Genomic DNA, 18423 nt, shown 5'->3' on the forward strand with positions numbered 1-18423 from the left:
CAAGAACTGGTTCAGCACACACAGGCACTTCCTCTGAAAACAAATGCATTCACCTACTAAGACTTGCTAGCTGATTGGGTAATGGATAGAAAATGCTGACATTTTCAATTGGAAGTATGCTTATTGATGGATCTTGACCCAGCTTGATTTATTTGTATAAACAAACACACGAAGAGCACAGGTGAATTTAATGAGATGTTCCCCAACTCCAAAGCATTTTTCATTGCAGTGGCTGTAGTGTTGTTGCAGGCCAATGGCACTCACTGCACTATATTTACCCCCTGTGGCCCCAACCAACCACGCAATCTTGCACAGGCTAAGGCATCCATTGGCACTTATTTGGATGAAAACTGGTTTATGTGTATACATGTATTTTTTTTTTAAATCTCGTTTCAAGGGCTAAATTGTTTCTGAATCCCATTGGGCAAAGCCCAGTATTCAAATTCCAAATGTCAACTGAGCAGAGCTTGAACATTTGAATCTGTGTGGTGCTATCCACCCTCCCAGACCTATCGGTCTGGGGCTTCAGGTACACCCCAAATCCATGGCAGGAATTCAACATGCAAGCCCCAAGCCCAGGGCCTTGGAGTTCAGATGCCAAAAGCCTGAGGAGCAAGACACAGGCAAAGCAAGAACGCAATCCTCCAACACCACAACACTGTGCAGTTGAGTTTCCCGCATTGGGGAAGCTCACAGGGGTCAGCCTGTCCAGAGTGCAAGGGGCAGGCCTCACCCTATAATTACACTTGCTCGGCTCAGAGGATCATGGGATCTCCCCTGCCAGGTAAGTTACCCTTTCCCAACTGATGCATATTTAAACTGAAGTATCAAAGAAGTTAAACTACTCTCTGATGTAGTTCACATTGCTTGCTGATTTCATTCCACTGGCTTCCACTGAGTTACACCAGAGTGGGTTTGTCCCAAAGACTCTCGTTTCCCTTTAATCCACAAATGAGAGCCAGGGTGAAGTGGCCGTTCTACGTAACACCCCAATCAATGAAAGTCAGAGGGTGAAAATCCTGGCCCTTTTGAAAACCATAGGTGTCTTGCCAGTGACTTCAGCAGAGATAGGATTTTAACTAGAGCCTCCATTGAGGCCCAATACTTACAGTTCCAAAACTAAGATATAGGAAGTGGGTGACTCATAGGTATCATGGATGGTGATGTACTGCGGGTGCTGTAAGTGCTGTAGCAAAGCCGCTTCATGTGCCGCCTGCTCTTTCTTTTTCATTTTTTTGCTAATGAATTTCACGGCAACATCTTTCCGGGTGGCTTTGTGAACACATTTCTTTACTACGGCGAATCGACCCCTGGGAAAACAGGATAATGAAGAGGACCCATGAATAAATCATATTTATTTTTCAGGGCAACAACAGTGGTTTTCAAAGTGTTGTTTGAGTGAGTGTATTAATATTTTACGAGGAATCAGATGTGTCTAGTTGCTCAGAACCTTTTCCTACAAAGAACTTGTGCTCTTTATCCTGGGAGTAGGGATTCTTTGGGGATCAGCAAACAGACATAACAAATGGTGTCATTTTGTGTTGTGCAGCCTGTGTGCTATTGGCTAATGATCTCCCGTGAGTTCATATTGCTGCAGCTTTAATTTTTTTGAGAGCAAGTTCCCCCCAGAAATGACTTTGATAAGGACAATGTCATTTTTCAGAGCACTCAAAGCACCCTCTTCTTAATTAACAAATCATTAATAATGATGCCATCTCACCATTTCATGAATAAGAACAAGTGATCAAGAGCAAGAAGCAGAAGGGAATCACTTGTGCAATGCAAGTGAGCTCACTGTCCAAAGCTGTCCCTAACAGTATCACAGCAGAGAAAGAAGGGTGAAGTTCTCTTATCTGTAGCTAGAAAACCTACTGATGAACCCATGCACTGCATACAGACATAGCTTTGACAGACAATACACTTACATTTACTGTTTTGGTACAGGGCAGCAAATTATACCAGGATCCAGAGTGGAAGACAAGCAGCTGAGCTGGGGTAGCCACCTGCAGTGGTCTTTACTATAATGCCTCACAACTGGATGCTGAGGGAGGAGGTAATGGCCTATTTGTCTTCAGCACATGGGTATGTGGGGATGGATGGTATAATTTTTAAACACTGGTATAATTTTAAGGGGACAGATGACAAACACTGGTATATTTTTTACTGCTGTAGTTTTACCTTTGATTTTTCCTGGCATAATTCTACACTGGATTTGAATAAATTATACTGGTGTAAAGGATTACATCATCTGCACACTCCTTGTTCACATTAGCATAAAGGCTGATTACACAGGTGCAAATGTGTCATCTTTCCAAGCTCTATATTACTTACCCCCTGTAGAGCCAGGGTAGACCCCCAGCCCTGTAACTCCAGAATCACTGCTCTCTACCACATGAGACAGAGAAGATAGTCATACTGTTAGGTTCCTATTCATAGGTATGAAACCACCATGGGGTGTTAACAGCCAGAGCTGGCCTTAGGGAAAATGGCTCCCTGGGTGAACTTGCATTTTGGTGTCCCCTGTGTAGTTTGGCTTCTGGCTCTGCACCTCTGAAAGGGGTGGCTCCAGCTCAGCTCTGTACCCCCACACCTAGAAGCACACCACATCCTGAAAGCCAAGCTCCTCAGCTGATCTCAAGAGTCCCAGACATGGAGCTTGAAGAGCAACACCGTATTGCACCAGATTCTTAACATGGCAGGGAGAGTTGGCAGCCACTGCTGGGCCCACTGGGCAGCCTGCTGCCTGGGGACAGCCGAGCCAGTGCTGCAGGGAGCTTCTCTGCCCCTGGATGAGGAGCAGCAGGCTCCCCTTCTCCTCCTCCATCACTCTTGCTGGCCCACCTCTTCTGTGACAGCATGGGTTGCAAGGCCTGGGCACCATCCTGCCTGCACTCCACTTTCCGGGGCAGCCACATCCATCCGCAGGAGGGTATCTGCAGGAAGGGAGGGATTGAGGCCACTGCCTGCTGGCCAGGATGGAGGGAGATCTGTGTGGAAGCTGGGGGAGATGTGCACTTGGAGGCTGTGGGAGCTTAGGCACGGGGCTGAGCTACCAGACCCACATGGGTTGGCCCTTCTCTCGCTCCCTACAGTTCTCCAGTTCAATCAGGTTTTTTTTCATCCAGCTTAACTTCAATCATATGTTTAAGTGCTTTGTTGAACTGGGTTCTGAGGATCAAGTATTCCAAGGACTGCCAGATTTCCCTGACATCAGAAGCACAGGTCAGACTGCAGGTAAGCGAGGAGTTCGAAAAGAAGATAGCTAACACTCCCAGTGACAGTCACAGTCCAGAAACCCACATTCAGATCTTCCTTTCCAAGTCACAGTCCTCACACCATATTCTAAAACCGATCATGAAAATAAGGTGTTTAGCGTTGATGTGTGCACTCTGCAATTATGAAAGGAACAGCATTCAAAAAAAAAAAAGTAACAAGCTGCAACACTGCAATTTGTTAAGCAGTTATAAAAAGGAACCTAAAGATTCTCTGGATGAAAAATTTTCAGCAGTATTATCCTTCATTACTAACACGAGCAGTGTCACTGTTACCTCCCAATCTCATGCAGTTCTGTGTACGCAAAGTCAAAGTTTTCTTTCCATGAAATAGTGGCACCATCAGCAGCAGAGTCTATGGGAGGAGTGGAGAAAAAGAAAAGACTCAGGAAAGATCAATCGTGAAGAAGACGTCCTATAGAATACGAAGTACATTCCAATGGTCATATACTATTTAAGAACTGAACCTCTTGATGGCAAAATAACAGCTCGGAGTTTCATTTCATACCACTTCCTCAGACAAAACACCCATAATGAGTCTGAGGGTATGTCTACAAGGCTCGATGCTGTGCTGTGCGGAGGCTCCTGAGCAAGCCTGGGTACCGGAAGCAGAGTAGCCCAGTTAGCCTGGTGCTCTGCACTGACCACTTTGTTCTGTTGGGAAGCCTGGCATAGAGCCCAGGTCTCCCAAATCCCCTTTAGTGCCTTCATCACAAGGCCATCTCCTTATTTAAAAGCATTTTAATTGGGGTTTTTTTAAGGAAAATTGTGTGTCCCCAAAATCAAATCAGCCAAATCAATTCCCAATCCGTGAGTCATTCAAGAATGATATGTGGCCCTACTGCCAGTAAGCATCCTCCACCCCCACCTGGGGCTTCAGATATTTCCAAATCCTTTGGCAGGCATCCCATGTGCAGAGCCAAGCCCAAAGAGTCAGGGTTCGGATGCCCCCGAGTTTTGCTTGTCCTCTGCCATATGGCTGCAGGAGGCAGCTAAGGAGGAGCCTCTCATTTCCATAAAGTTGGCGTGGCAGCCGACCAGTGAGAAGGCCCTCGTCGGAAGTCCTGTCCACAAGCAGGCTAGGATGAAACACTCCACTGCACCGTGCCATTTTAATTGTATTATCTCTGTCAGACTACTTCCCCTGCCACCATTGTGGGCACGGTATTTCCGCTGCCAGAAGCATTTTAATGCCTTAGTTAAGTGCACTAAGATGTATAAGCCTGATGGTATCTGTTTCCTTATCTGTCAAACAGCCTCCCCGGCCCTGGTCTCAGGGGGGTGGTGAGCAGTCCTCCCTGTAAATTGGTTTAATTTCTCAGCTGAAACGCCCTACAGAAGTGCAGAATGTAACAGGCCCCACCTCCAGCCCGGTGGCTTTCCCTGTCCTTAATGTAACTGCTGAACCAGAGCAATTCCAAAATCCCTGGGAATGTCCTGGCAGCATGTACACGGCACCGTCCATTTGTTTAGCACAACCACAGCTCCAGCCATCTCAGTGGTTATCTGTCTACTCCTTCCCAATGGAACTGAACAAGCAGTATTCAGAATGACTTTTGTTTGAGAAAGGAAGGATGCAACAGAGCTGCTGGCAGAGGAATGGTAAAGAGAGTCCTAAAATGGGTAGGAAAGGGATTACATAGAGCCCCTTGCATGGGAAAAGTGAAGATGGAAAGCTGAGAGCTCTCATAATGGGGAGGGATCACGGACCCGGTATGGAGTAGAACGTGGAAAGGAAGTTCACAGACCCTGTGGTACTGAAGAGAACAGAGGACCCATTTATGAGAAGGAAAACATGAGGGGAACAAAGCTCCTGATATGAAAGGAGAGGGAAACAGGGAGTTTTCTGTGACATCCGAGATTCTCACTTTTCCAAATGCTTTACTTTTAGATGGGAATAGGGGGCCACCAAAGGATATCTTGCACTTTCTTACACGAATCTCAGCTCCAGAATCAAAATGTTGTTTTGATCAATCAATGAACAGTGATGGTTGCTCATATGAGTTACGTGCATCATGTTACCCTTCTCACCGGGGCACTAGCCACCACCACCCAGTCACTAGCCACCTCCTGTCATGTACTTACCGTATTCTGGGAGCCTCACAAACTCTGATGGCTCACTAGGCAAACTAATTCCCCAGGGGTTGCTGGCACTGACTCTGAACTGATACTGGCATCCTGGGGTTAGATCTTCAATGACAAGATAGGTATCCAATGTTGAGGCGACCGACTGCTGCCAGACATGGGATCCTAGAATTTATGGAGAGACAGAGAAAGACGTGCAGTGTCAATGAGTTAACACAGAGCTAAAACCCCATGTCTTAAAACTGTCTAGTGCTATTAGCTGCTGCCATTTTGAGGTAATGCAACAGGATTATAAGCCCCATTCATGAAAAGTTATCACTGGGGGAGCGAAGCATGCTCAAAGAATTATCCATGGACATGTCACAGGAAGAAGTGTCATTTAGCAGGTAAAAATCCATTTTTTTTTTTTTTTTTTTAAAGGAAAAGATGAAGAAACTGTATCCTTATTGTTATTCCAGGAGTTGGGAAGCTGAAGCCATAGACATCTTCTTTGAAGATAAATGAGAGGACAATTAAATGCTCTTTTGTTTAGTGATAACTGACACAATGGAAAAAACACATGCAAACCTGGGCCACTAGTGGATTACTATGGCCATGGACTACAAAGGGTTTTCTGGGGGACAGACCTGATTACAGTTGGGTATTTGTGAGTTGGGAGAAAGCAGCAAAAACCCCATAAAGAGGCACACTGAGAAGGAAGGGAGGAAGCAAACCCCAGATGTAGTTAAGCTAAGAGCTCCTGGGCAAAGTACTTGCTAGAAAGAGGTTTGTAACAAACTGTGAGTAAAGAGACTATCCCCTGCTCTTTGAGGCCTATTGTGTTGAGGGACCCAGGACTTCAGGTACATTGTTTGTAAGGAATATTCACTCGATCACTCAATTCCTCCTCCTAATGAAAATAAAGTGAAATAGCTCCATTTTGGCTCATTTTCTCATTACAATTCTATTATTCTCTGTCAATGACTCCTTGAGCCATCCTGAAACCATTGTTCCCCCCTAACATATCAACTTTGCCAATCTCCACCTATATAATACTTTTGTCCTTGTCAATCTGTTCCTATCACCCCTACTACCTGTACGGTTGCCCACTGACCTCCACTCTGTTTGACAGCATCTTTCTGGGAATGAGCGCGGCCCAGATATGCAAACAGCACTTGAGGCTGTGCCTCTCCATGACCTGGCATGCAGACAAGGTTTCACGCCAGCTGTGAAATCTTGTAAAGCAATGTGGTTTTGACATGGTGATTTTCTCTCTTTGTTTGCAGGCAAAGGATTGTAGAAAAGTCGGTGGGAGAATGCCTTGTGCACTGTCATGGGAAAGCTGGGCCTTGGGTAAGATGCTTTGAAGGCTCTGGTCAAGAATCCCAGGAACAAATTCTCCAGTTGTGGCTGTTGCATAAGTAATGAGAGCTATAAATGATCTGTTAACACATGGGATGCTTCCAGGAATCAAGTCTATGCAGACTGATACCAAAAGAAATCCCACAAACTATTCTCACCCATTTAAGTGACCATGGAATAGTGGGGTGAAGTACCAAAGGACACAGCAGAGCAGGAGGTAATGCAGTTCAGAGTTTTCTCTTTTTTTTTTTTAAAGAGTGGTCCATGGGTTGTCACAGCAGTTGCAGGCTCCATTCAGCATTACCATGCCTGTCCTGAGACAGACTGGCTCCGCTGCTTGCAGCTGGGCCTACGCTGGCTCCTGCGAATGCCCAGAAACCCAGATCAATGTTATCAGTAGCCTACAAGGTACTATGGATACTACAGTCTAGTGTGACAGTTCGCAAGAAGCAACACACAGGATTCTGAGCTGCACCTCAGGAGGACCACTGAGCAAACGGCTGTATGTGGAGAAAGGAAATGAAAAGAACCAGTAGAATCAAGAATTATTACCATTCTAATAATATCTGGGACGAAAGCATCCCAGCTTCACGGAGGATGATACGACACTATAATAAATCTTGAACCTCTGGTGTGAGTGAGCAGCACGTGGTACATGCTAAGTTGGACACACATCAGCTGCTTGACCCCTATTAACACTAAGTAGCAGTGACCTGTGGAAAGCTGCATTTGTGAAGTTATAACCTCTCTAGACTGTAGCTATTACGGGGCAACAGCTTTCAGGATGCACTTGAGGATGACACATTCCAGATCCAAGGGAGCTCCCATTGCGAAAGACACCAAGGCACACAAAAGAAGGGATTTTCATATGAATGAGTGTCAGGAGGCTGAAACTCTATGTAAGCCGATCTAGCTTCAAGTTCTTACTGTAAAGTTATTGCTTTATCCACTGTGCAAGTAAACGACTATTCCAAAAGTTCACTTACAAGGCAGAGAAAGGTTGGGATATGCAGGGGGGAAAAAAGACTTTCTGGAGCTGACCTGTAGTGGAGGACTATTCAGAGAAGTATGGCTTTTTAAGGGTTTTGATTACTGCTGTTAATAGAAGAGCTATTTTTTTTTCCAGTGTGCCAGTCACATGGGTGTGATGAGGGTTAAGGCAGACCATTTGCTTTGTGAAGGGATTAATACAATTGCATGATTACATTCAAATTTCTACTTACATGTTTGTTTTAGAATGATGAAGGGAAAAAAGAAGAGGCCACATGCCTAAGGCAAGGTTTGCCACTCAGGGAGCAATGTACCTTTGTGGGAAGAAGGCAAACCGGAGCATGAATGGCTTCAAATGACCTTAGCAGAGGGCGTGCCTAGGCTGCTAGGGATGGGAGTCACATTTATTTAATTGTATCCCCTTTGGTAGGAGGGAGGGAGTGTTCGAGGGAAGGGAATTTAGTGCTGACTGGAAGGAATCTGTCAAATGTGCAGGAAATGGTGACATTGCTTGGATCCAAAAGAGAGAGCTGAATGTTGCATTCATGGAAAGAGTCATATCAAACAGGCCTGTCTGATACAGCAGTGAAAGGATAGCCAGACTTCAGATCAAGACTTGGTGCCTTTTTGGAAAGTATGCTTTAGCTAAACTCACATTACTGGGCTCAACACAAGGGTTTCAGAGTGCGATTTAATGGCCTGTGATAGACAAAAGGACAGTCTAGAGCAGTGGTTCTCAACCTTTTTAGATCTGAGGCATGTCTGGATAGACTCTGGAAAATGCCAGCTCTTAGTTTTCACTCTTTTTGACTGCAAAAAATAATAGAGCTGGTTTTCTGTTGCAAAGAACTCAGAAAGACCACAGCTATTAGATATCTCTGGGTTTTTCTTGTGAATCATGCTTGCAAACCTAACAGTGCTAACACGCTGTGGCACAGCGCAGCACCCTTGAAAGGATCTCAAAGCACCCCACGGTGTTGTGGCATCTTGGTTGAGAATTACTGGTCTAGAGAATCTAATGGTTCAGTCTGGCCTTAAACTCCATGAACAACAAAATACATGTAGCAGATTGATGGTGTGAAAACTTTTTGAACGTGGTCATGTAGCTGGAGGTGTAGATGAGGAAACTCATGCTCTCACCTAATAAACACAGCTGACGTTTCCTTACCTTCTTCTCTGTATTCTACGGTGTAGCCAGAAATGGTACAATTTCCTGTACTGGATGGGGGCATCCAGCGCAGGATCACTGATGTGCAGCTTCTTTCCTGAGCAATGGGGCGGTTCGGGGCTGCTGGAACACCTGGAGAAACAAACCAGTGTCCACCTCAGCCACTGCTTGTTCTTCGTTAACTCTGATAAAGGAAAGTCTTGCTAAGAGGCAACTACACATTGTAGACCTAAGAGTAGTTTGGGTAATAGCTGGCCTAATAGTAGTAATTGTTGCATCAAAATGCTGTTGCATCAACTCCTGGTTCATCCTATCGGTTTCCAATACTACTCTACTGCAGTGGTTGGAGAGGAAGGCCAGTTTCCTGCTCTGTTCAACTGTAGACTATCACAATATGGGGATGTAATGTCTTCTTATTCTCAGCTGGAGATCAGCTTTGCCCTGAAGCCGGAATATCTGATGTCGGTAAGCTGGCACAGTGATGTACCATGAAATGTTGACCTCTTATCTTAGAGCCAAGGGGCGCTTGGGGATTTGTAATTTTTAACCTGTAATTTGTAATTTTTAATTGTAAATGCCCTTAGTCTTACCCTTAGTTTCTGCTACAACCTCAGGGCTTGTTCCAAAGCCCATTCAAATCAGTGGAACAATTTCCATGGATTTCAATGAGCCTTTGAATGGCATTTTGGGATAACGAGTAAGTGCTGACAGTCCAAAAAAGTGACATTGCAGAAGCATGGGGAGGAACCAGAAGGGATCACTGCATTGATTATGCTTGACAATATTTATGCAGTTAATCAGGAGTTGTCAGCTCTGTAGCTGAACACTCCTGAATACAGCAGCCATTAATCTACCCATTGCACTTTTCCAGTGATTCTGGCAAATTCAAACCATCAGGGCCCATCGCAAGCACAAACAATTGACTTCTAAATGTTCACAATGCTCACAGTTCTATAAGTCAGCCATTATAAATTCATTACACCAATTATAAATTCATTACAGTGGCATCATCTCTGCTGCTGCAAGCGTATCGCATTTTTAATGTTAAAATCCCCTTTGCTGGAGCTGGAGGTCATTGGCAATCAGCTCACCATTAGTACTCATTACAATTACATGGATCCTTAATTACAGCTCTGAGAGAGTTCAGGTTTTGGAGGCATTCCTAAAGTTGAGCTCCTGCAAAAACATTTCATAAGAGTCAGATCCTTCCCTCTTCCTCCAGCGGGGAAAAGCTCTAAGCTCGCTGTCACCAATTATCATACTCCCTTGCTTCAATGCAGGCTCCGAGAGGCAAAGCTTTCTGCATGGAGGGAAGAGAGCAATATCTATAGACCCTCTTTACTGATAATTTATAACCTGAAGCAGATAAAACTACTCAGGGATCCCTCCCCATGACAGCCCCCATGCTCAAGCTTTGCCTAAGGGACACAGTTTGGGCCTTCATGGTACTGACATCACAGGAAGTGACAGTGGCTGTTAAATCGGGGAAATTTAAGGGTGGTGGATGTGCATGAGGCCAACATTTTCATACAAACATTGGCATTGAGTGCTATGAACCTGCTGCTCCCTGCACCTTCAATGGGAATTCTAGCTGAACAAGGGCTGACTTCATTTAGATTTTCATTCACCTGGAATAGCTTGTCCCATTGCTGGATACGTGGATTAAAAGTGTGCAAAGTTACGATAAGACATACTACCTTGCACTTTGATTGTAGCGGAGGTGGAAGCCGTTCCATGCTCATTGGCTGCCACACAGGTGTAAATGCCGCTGTCCTGAGGCATCAGGTTGCAGATCTTCAGGGTGAGCTCCCCAGACTCACTAGAGGTGTGAGGAAGGTCACAGTTTACAAGCTGCTTGATTAGTTAATGCTTTGTTACACTGGTTTCTCTTCCAGTGGATTAGCAGAGTAAGGATGTCTCAGAGCAGGGTGGCCAACCTGCAGCATGTGTGCCACAAGTCCCGGACAGCCCCTGCATGTGGTGCACGGCTGATTGAGGAGGAAGCAGGGAACACGTAAGCAGATTGGGCAGGGAGAAGAAAGCAGAGCAACAGATTGGGCAGCACAAGGGAATCATAGTGGCACTCAGGGAGGGCATGGGGCTTTGCTCGTGGCACACCTGCCAAAAAGGTTGGCCACCACTGTCTTAGAGGGTACAGTGGGCATGAACAAAGCACTACCTGAGGGCTATGTATTTAGGATTATTTTAGAACTACTGGGTTAAACTAGGGCCTGTGATAAGTGTGGTCAAGTCTAGTAGCTCTGCATCCCTTTATATTAGGTACATAAATTTGACCTGCTGCATGTAAGCCAAGGCCTTGTGCACATCTAAAAGGACTTACAGCTGTATCAGCAAGCCCTTCTGCTGGATATGCAGTTTATTCTGGAAAAAAAATGCTGGTACAGTTGAAATCAACCCTCCAAATGGATGAGGCTGTACTGGCAAAGGATGTTTTTTGCTGGTAGAACTGTTTCGCTTTTGCCATCATAGCCAAATTGGGTAGGGTGGTGACAAAAAATCACAACCCTGACCATCAGACCTGTGCTGAGAAATCTTTTCGAGTGCAGGCCTGGCTTACGGCATCTGTCAGTCTTGTTTGGCACCAGGGACGCTCATGGAAAAAGAACCAATGAAGGCAATGAAGATACATCATGAGGTGAAAGCTAATATATAGGGAAAAACGTCACACGAGGAGTAATCACCCTCCTAACTACCAACAGGAAATCTGCTGATCTACTTGCAGTGATTTACTTGGTAAGTGCAAACAGGGCAACATAAAGCATCATAGGGACAGCTTTTCAAACGGATGGTCTTCCTGGGTTCTTGTGATTAGGCAGAGCTTTCTGAGGAATGGGTTCAATACCATCTCTCTTATTTCTTATTTTTGATTTGCAACTCTTTCTCCAGGTTTCATCTGGACCTTGCCCAAAAGGGTTGATAAATCTCATGGGAAAAGCCATTTCCCTAGAAATTTCCTGTTCAGTTTTGAAGACCCGAGTGGGCCAGATAAACTGTAGATGAGCATTTAGGTTCAGGCCACTCGTCTCAGCTGAGCTCAAATTCCAGATCCTGGGAGTTGTGTAGTGCTGACTGTAAAGCGCTCTGCAAAAATCAAAATGTTTTGTTCCTCACCCCTGGTAAACATCTGGCATCATGATGACCTATCTTTCTGTCCAAGAATGGCCAGATGTAGTTTTAATTGGAGACATTCAGTGGTCTGCTCGGAACTGCTGGGTTTAATTCTTAGAGCAGCACAAATTGCTACCAGCTCTCAGAAATTGGACAGACTCCCAGTACATCTCAGTCTGGGGAACCACAGACTCACCTCAAGTTGCAAACTTTGGTTCCCCTACCTCAAGCACAAGTATCACACGGCTACAACCACAGAGTAGGCAGGCCTGGAAAGTCATGCCTTTAATGTTTCTTGCAATCTGGTTGGAACCGTCACCAAGTTTGATAGGAATGCAACTGTCAACAGTCCCAAATACTTTGGGGTCTAACACATGCACTTACCAGGACGACACTGTGTAAGTGGCTGTGCTGTTGTCATTGTCAAGGATATTTTGATCTGGTCCTTTCCAGGTGATGGTTGGCTTTGGGCGTCCACAGACTTTGCACTGCAACATCACCGTGTCGCCCAGCAAACAGGTAACATCCACTAGTGGCACAAGGAATTCAGGAGCCACTAGAGAAAACCACACGCACACAAGTCCTTTTAACTCAATAGAAGAAGTGTTCTTCCATCCAGGCTGGGTACTAGAGTAATGTACCTTATAAAGAGACCTGTCCCTTAATTATCCTTTAAAAAGCTTTGAACCAGATAAAGGACCTGCCAAGCTTACTGCCCCCATTCCCCTCGCCCCACATTATGCTACTGAGAGCAGGGGATGGGATGCTCCCTTGAATACATTACTATAATTCAACCGTATGAAGAAGTCCACTTCCATGGCTAGAGCACAGTTGCTAACGAACTCACCTTCTTGGATGAAATTTGGGTTAATGATCTGAAAAATACAAAGAAATAGCCATATTTATTTTTCTCGATGACAAAAGACAGGCATCTTCTTTCATTAAGTTCAAGTGGAGAAGCTGACATGAAATTCAGAGGCGCTGTCTAGACAGCACTCAGGACGTTTCTAACAACCAACTCATGGAGGAAGCTGCTGTAGGCGAGTTCTACAGCGATCGGGCATATTCAAAAGACTAACGAAAGTAGTGGCTCTTCATCAGTGTTAATTGCATCACAGGCAACAACCGAACTCCCTGAAAACTCCGGCCTACGTTTTCTGTTATCATCATGTACGTGGCCGTGATCTTCCTAGTCTTAATTCCTTTATTTCCACAATCATGTGATAAATTGCGTCCCCATGTAGTCTACTGCACTTATCCTGCCTCCTTGGCCATCTCCCCTATCCTCTCTCTCTCCACTAACCCTTCTTGGATATGTCTTTTAACCGCCAAGCACATTCAGCCAAAAGAAAAAAATGCCACAAAGCTGCTCACTTCCTTTCTCCAGCTATGCCACATGCCTTCCCTTTGCCCTATATGAAAGAGTGCAAACCCCAGTGCAGGCAAATTCCAGTCTAATATCATGATCCATCATAACTAAAAAACATTTATTTCCATGGATTGCTAGAGTTACACCCAGTCTTCATCTCTTGAGGGTTATCCTTTGCAGTTATGCAATGTAGCATAGAAATAATTTGAAAAACAACTGCCATTCAGTGATAACTAAAGCAACCTGACCTTTTACCTTAAAGCTGTAAAACTCCCAAAATAGCCTATTTCAGTTAAGTTTCTCTGAAGTTTACCTCTGAAGTTCCAGCTCTATTTTTCTTGATGGTAAACAGTGGGGTGATTATTTTACTGGCCCCGGGTTGTGGCTTCATCTCCCAAATTCATGTCCTTGCACTGTGACCAAACACCACACAGCCCACCATGCTTGCCCCTGCTTATCTCTCTCTGTGGCGGGGGCTGGCGATGTTTTTGGCCCCAGTGCCAAAAACAACCCAACCCAGACCCATGCCTCAACTTGGCGTGCCCAAGGCAGAGGGTGGGGCAGCCCCGATGGGCCTGATTCTTGCAGCTGGCAGTGGGTGCACACACACCTCTGGGTGGGTGGTGATGGAGGGGTCAGGCTTGTGCTGCCCCAGCCCCTTCCCAGCCATGGGCCCTGAGGAACACGTGCACCCGCTGCTGCCAAGGAGCTGGTGCCAGGACCTTGGACCCCAGTGCAGCTGTCTACAGCCTGCCCACCATCTGCTGCAGCTGCTCAGCACCTGGGCCAGCTGTGGCAGGCTGCTGGGAGGCTGCAAACAGCTGCGCTGGGCTCCAGACCGCTGACTGGGCTCCATGACGGTGGTGGCTTCATGTGTGCCTCAGGGTGCACAGCAGGAAAGGGGCCTGGGGCAGCACAACTCTGGTCCCTCCCTTGCCGTCAGCCTAGAGGTGCTCATGCAGCTGCCACTGCCACAGAGCCCGCTGCAGTTGTTTGCAGCCTCCCAGCTGCCTGCCACAACTGGCCTGGGTCCTGGGCAGAGCCCCGGCTGCTTGTGGCAGGGTGTGCAGCCCCTCGGCTGCCTACTGTGAACAGCCCGGGCTCCGTGGCTGGTGGTAGCTGCCCAGAGTTAGAGCTGGCTGTGGTGTGCTGGGCAAAATAGGCTTGCGTGCCATGCTCTGCCCTGCTCAATGGGCATTTACTTCAATGGATTGTGGATCAGGCCCCCAAGAGCACGTGTAGTGGTACTTGGGAATAAACTTTTGAAATGAAATGAAAATAACTTTCCATAGCACAGATGAGCCATGCACTGGAAGACATGTCCAGTGCAGGAAAAGGATGACCTTTGAGCTATATTCTGCCCGATAACACTCATACCCACAACCCCAGAAGCAGCGGAGATATGAGAATGTGCTGGCTGCTGGCCCATGCTAGAAGGTGATGAAGAGGATGCTCTGATGGTCCCCTTCAATACACAGCGTGGCAAGGTGCAACTGCAGGTGGTAAAGGGAAAAGAAACGGACATGGCCTCTAGGTAGAGATACGCTGTTATGTTCACCCAGGGAACTCATGCATAAATGACCCCCAGGCGCGAGGCTGGGAAAGAGCACTGCCACACTGCCTGGCACAGCATATATTGTAAACGATGTACAACTATACATTCATTGGCACGAGCAGACTGAACAGACAGTAATTTTGGATTCACACATGCTTATTCACCACATTCACGTTGCTCACACGTATGCCTGCTCCTACAGATCTCCAGGTGATAAGTCCAGATCTCGGAGGCTGTGGAGCATTAGCTGCCTGCCTTCACAACCACAGAAAGTCGGAGGCGAGCCTACCCAGGCTGGTCTTAGGCAGAAAAATTTGAGATCTGAGATATTTTACTGCCTGATAATAGCCAGAACATAGCCCTTTAGGATAGGTCTCAAAAGAAATCAGGATTTACCACCCTGGATGAGATGATCGATCTTTCCAAGCCAGCACTCCCAAAGCAGTCATCATCTGTACATCTACACCCTTGTGCATCTGCACTAACTGCATGCCACGCCCAGGAGCACCACTATATCTGCTCATTCCTGCCAAACCCAGGGCAGGAGGCAGCCCTAAGCATGTGCCAATAAACACGCCCAAGGCAAAAAGCTTCAGAGCAGGGCTCTCAACATGGCCCCATGGAAGTACATTGCCTCTTTGGAGGGAGTTGGCTTGCACAGATTGAGAGTGAGTGGGTGGGCAAGGCAGGCTTCATGGCTGGGCTCTTGGCACAACAGAGAGTTAGAGACAAGCCCCAAGTGATGCTCTGGGGCAAAGTCCACAATACATTCCCTCATGGTGCAGCTGACTGGCCGTGCCCTTATGTCCGGGGGTGGATGCACACTTCCATGACATGTTCCAAGTACAAAGGAGATCACTAACCTTTCATTCCTGGGATCTGTATAAAAAACAAAAACACCTTCCTCATCCAAGGAGTCTTTGAGGACTTTTTTTTTCCAAGCCCAGTTTAGATGTTACTGTGAAAAAGAGTCTCAAATCAAATACACGTTAAATAAAGATCACTCATCTCCCCAAAATGCATGGCCATCCCTTCTGCTGGTAATCACCATCAGCTGGAGTATGCGTGCGCCAATGTGCTTTGTTGCCATCCATGCCATTGCAATCAGATATGGACAGCTGCTGGTTTGAATGCAAGCACTTTGTCTTCATGCACTTAAAAAGGCAGAAAAGCAGATGAAGCATCCTGGACATTTCTGTAGGAAACATCTGAAGAGCAGGTCAATCAGAAAAAATAATCATAGCACCTTTCACCCTTGATGGATCTGCCCCCGGTTCTACTGAGAAGCAGAGCTGCTGACTGCAGCGGTGAAACCGCTATGGTTTTTTCCCCCTTCCCTTTAGGCTTGGGTGCAGGAACTGGGTTCTGTTCCTTCTTGGGTATCGTTAACTAACTGTTTAACTAAACCAGCTGGAGCCTTGCACAGATGTCACTGAGGGTACAACTTGGCAGGAAAATCATCAGTACCAGCAGCAATACATGAGAAAGTGAAGGCACCTTCTTGGTGTTCAGATGCTAGGTGAGGTCTGCAGCTCTTACAGTTAGAGAGAGGTAGGGGGGACCTGGAAGATCTTTTTACTTGTGCACTGAGAAGATCTGACCTGGACCCCCAGAGACAAGGGTGCCCTTCAAGTAACTTTCAAAGCCGAATCACAGCTTATAACAGTTATTCACAGACGTTCCTGGAAAGAAAAGACGACCCTCCGTACATACTTGGCAATCTCAGACCGGGCTGCAGGGAGGAAGCACGGAGGAGCAGCTGGTTTAACCATGTCAGGACCAGCCAGTCCTCTGTGTGAAGAGCCTAATTCAAAGCCCACTGACGTCAGGGGGATTGAGAGAAGTCGCAGTGCAAGTCCGAACTGGAGAACGATATGCTCCCTTGCTGATCCCGGTGTGGGTTAATATTGGACTTGGGCTGTCCTTCTGGAACGGGGTCATGGGCACAGCTGTGAGCGATTAGTAGTAGGCAGGAGGGTCCAGCAGAGAGAGCCATGCTACCTCTGAAGAACTGATGGGGGTGGACTTGCTTGGACTGACTTAGCAGCACTTGAAAGCAAGCCCTAGGAGCCAACATCTGAGTCATTGCTCCCAGGCGCCGCATGTTCCCAGCAGCTTGTGATGTCTCGCCCCACCTCTAGGAAAGGAGATTGCAGCAGGGTAGAAAAACCCTTGATCTTCCTGGAGTGCTGTCTTGTTCAGCTGCTTTTTAGGTCGGACAAGGAGCTAAGCCACTCAAGCCTTCCAGCTCCCAGGTCCTGATTTTTGCTGCCCTTGTAGGGGTTCCCAGCTGGGTGTCTCCGTCTTGCACTCTCACTAGCCTCTCCACGGAGCGGTGGGCATGGGGGGGGAGACTGCTTCCGGCTGCACCTCCGTAGAGGCAGCACCACCCTCACCCCATGGCCTCCTTCACCCTACTAAAGCTGCAATGGCCCTTATCCCTATGCTGGGTGGGTGTGAGGGCTGTGGACAGGACTTTTTTAACGATGAGGAGAAAAGGAAGAGGAGATGGATGGGATGGATCTTGGAACGTCAACATCTAGACCAAGCCCCTGTGGCTGGTGTGAGGGCCCAAGCAATGCGAGGTCTCAGGAGAGAGGCAGAACTGCCCAGAGAAAAGCATGGGAGATGAAGGGAGGGCAGGTCAGTAGTGTAATTTGACGGGGGGAAGGGGATTGCACCAGCTCAGGGCACCTATTCAGAATAGGGGCTGGAACGGCCATCCTCAGGGACCCTGCGCCACTGCTGTCACAGCAGCCCGGGACTGGAGAGTTATGCTAAGGCAGCACCAGCTTACACTTACACACCTCTACCAGCCCCGCACGACATCTTTGCTTCGCCCAGTCTGGGATGCCAACATTTTAAATTACTCCTTTGGGGTGGCCAAGGGAAAGGACCCTCTTCCCTTCTCATGTACATCCCAGGCGATGGAAGGTGGGATGAGGACACATACCCTTGTGATCAACTCCTTGTCTCTTTAATAAAAAACAGTAAAAGGAATCAGTACATTTCCTGTTGCGACATTTGGAGCTGGGCAATCAGGACACTTGGTGCTATTTATGCAAAGCAAACTGCATATTCATCTACCTTGCAAATCAGGACATTAACTCACTTGCAGTAAGACGCCAGATTTCTGTATATTTTGACTCAACTGGGATGCACACAGAAAGAGACCTGATGCTAGAGTCCTTGAGTACATGAACTCCATGAAGCCCAATATCCCACGTGCCTCCCCTGAGCACACGTTAAAATCCTTTTATATTAAACTGATTTATTTTCTTATTGGGTACAAGAGAATGAAATGCTGCTAACAATTTACATTGATTTCCCATCCATAAATGCCTCAATCAATCAGCGCAGTTAGGACGATGTAGATACTACAGTGGTGAATGCAACAGCTTTCTCTATAAATACCTGACTCTACCTTCCTTAATAACTCTTCAGGCAGGACACATTTGCAATAATCACCTGACACGATTTTCATAGTTTCATAGTTTCTAGGGTCGGAAGGGAC

General features: G+C 46.7%; 1 protein-coding gene across 1 annotated transcript in view; it reads right to left on the bottom strand.

Annotated features, from left to right (window-relative positions):
* KALRN (kalirin, RhoGEF kinase) overlaps positions 1 to 18423 on the bottom strand; it is a 721807-nt gene that overhangs the window by 5242 nt on the left and 698142 nt on the right. Inside the window, exons 51-57 of the mRNA XM_019522566.1 lie at positions 12833 to 12860; positions 12370 to 12541; positions 10554 to 10675; positions 8857 to 8988; positions 5358 to 5522; positions 3549 to 3627; positions 1110 to 1310 (exon numbers count right to left, since the gene is read on the bottom strand). Coding sequence (XP_019378111.1) covers positions 1110 to 1310; positions 3549 to 3627; positions 5358 to 5522; positions 8857 to 8988; positions 10554 to 10675; positions 12370 to 12541; positions 12833 to 12860 — 899 coding nt within the window. The remainder of the gene's footprint in view (positions 1 to 1109; positions 1311 to 3548; positions 3628 to 5357; positions 5523 to 8856; positions 8989 to 10553; positions 10676 to 12369; positions 12542 to 12832; positions 12861 to 18423) is intronic.

The sequence above is a fragment of the Gavialis gangeticus genome, unplaced genomic scaffold (assembly GCF_001723915.1).
Source record: "Gavialis gangeticus isolate Ggan-Ray unplaced genomic scaffold, GavGan_comp1, whole genome shotgun sequence".
Taxonomy (NCBI): Eukaryota; Metazoa; Chordata; order Crocodylia; family Gavialidae; genus Gavialis; species Gavialis gangeticus.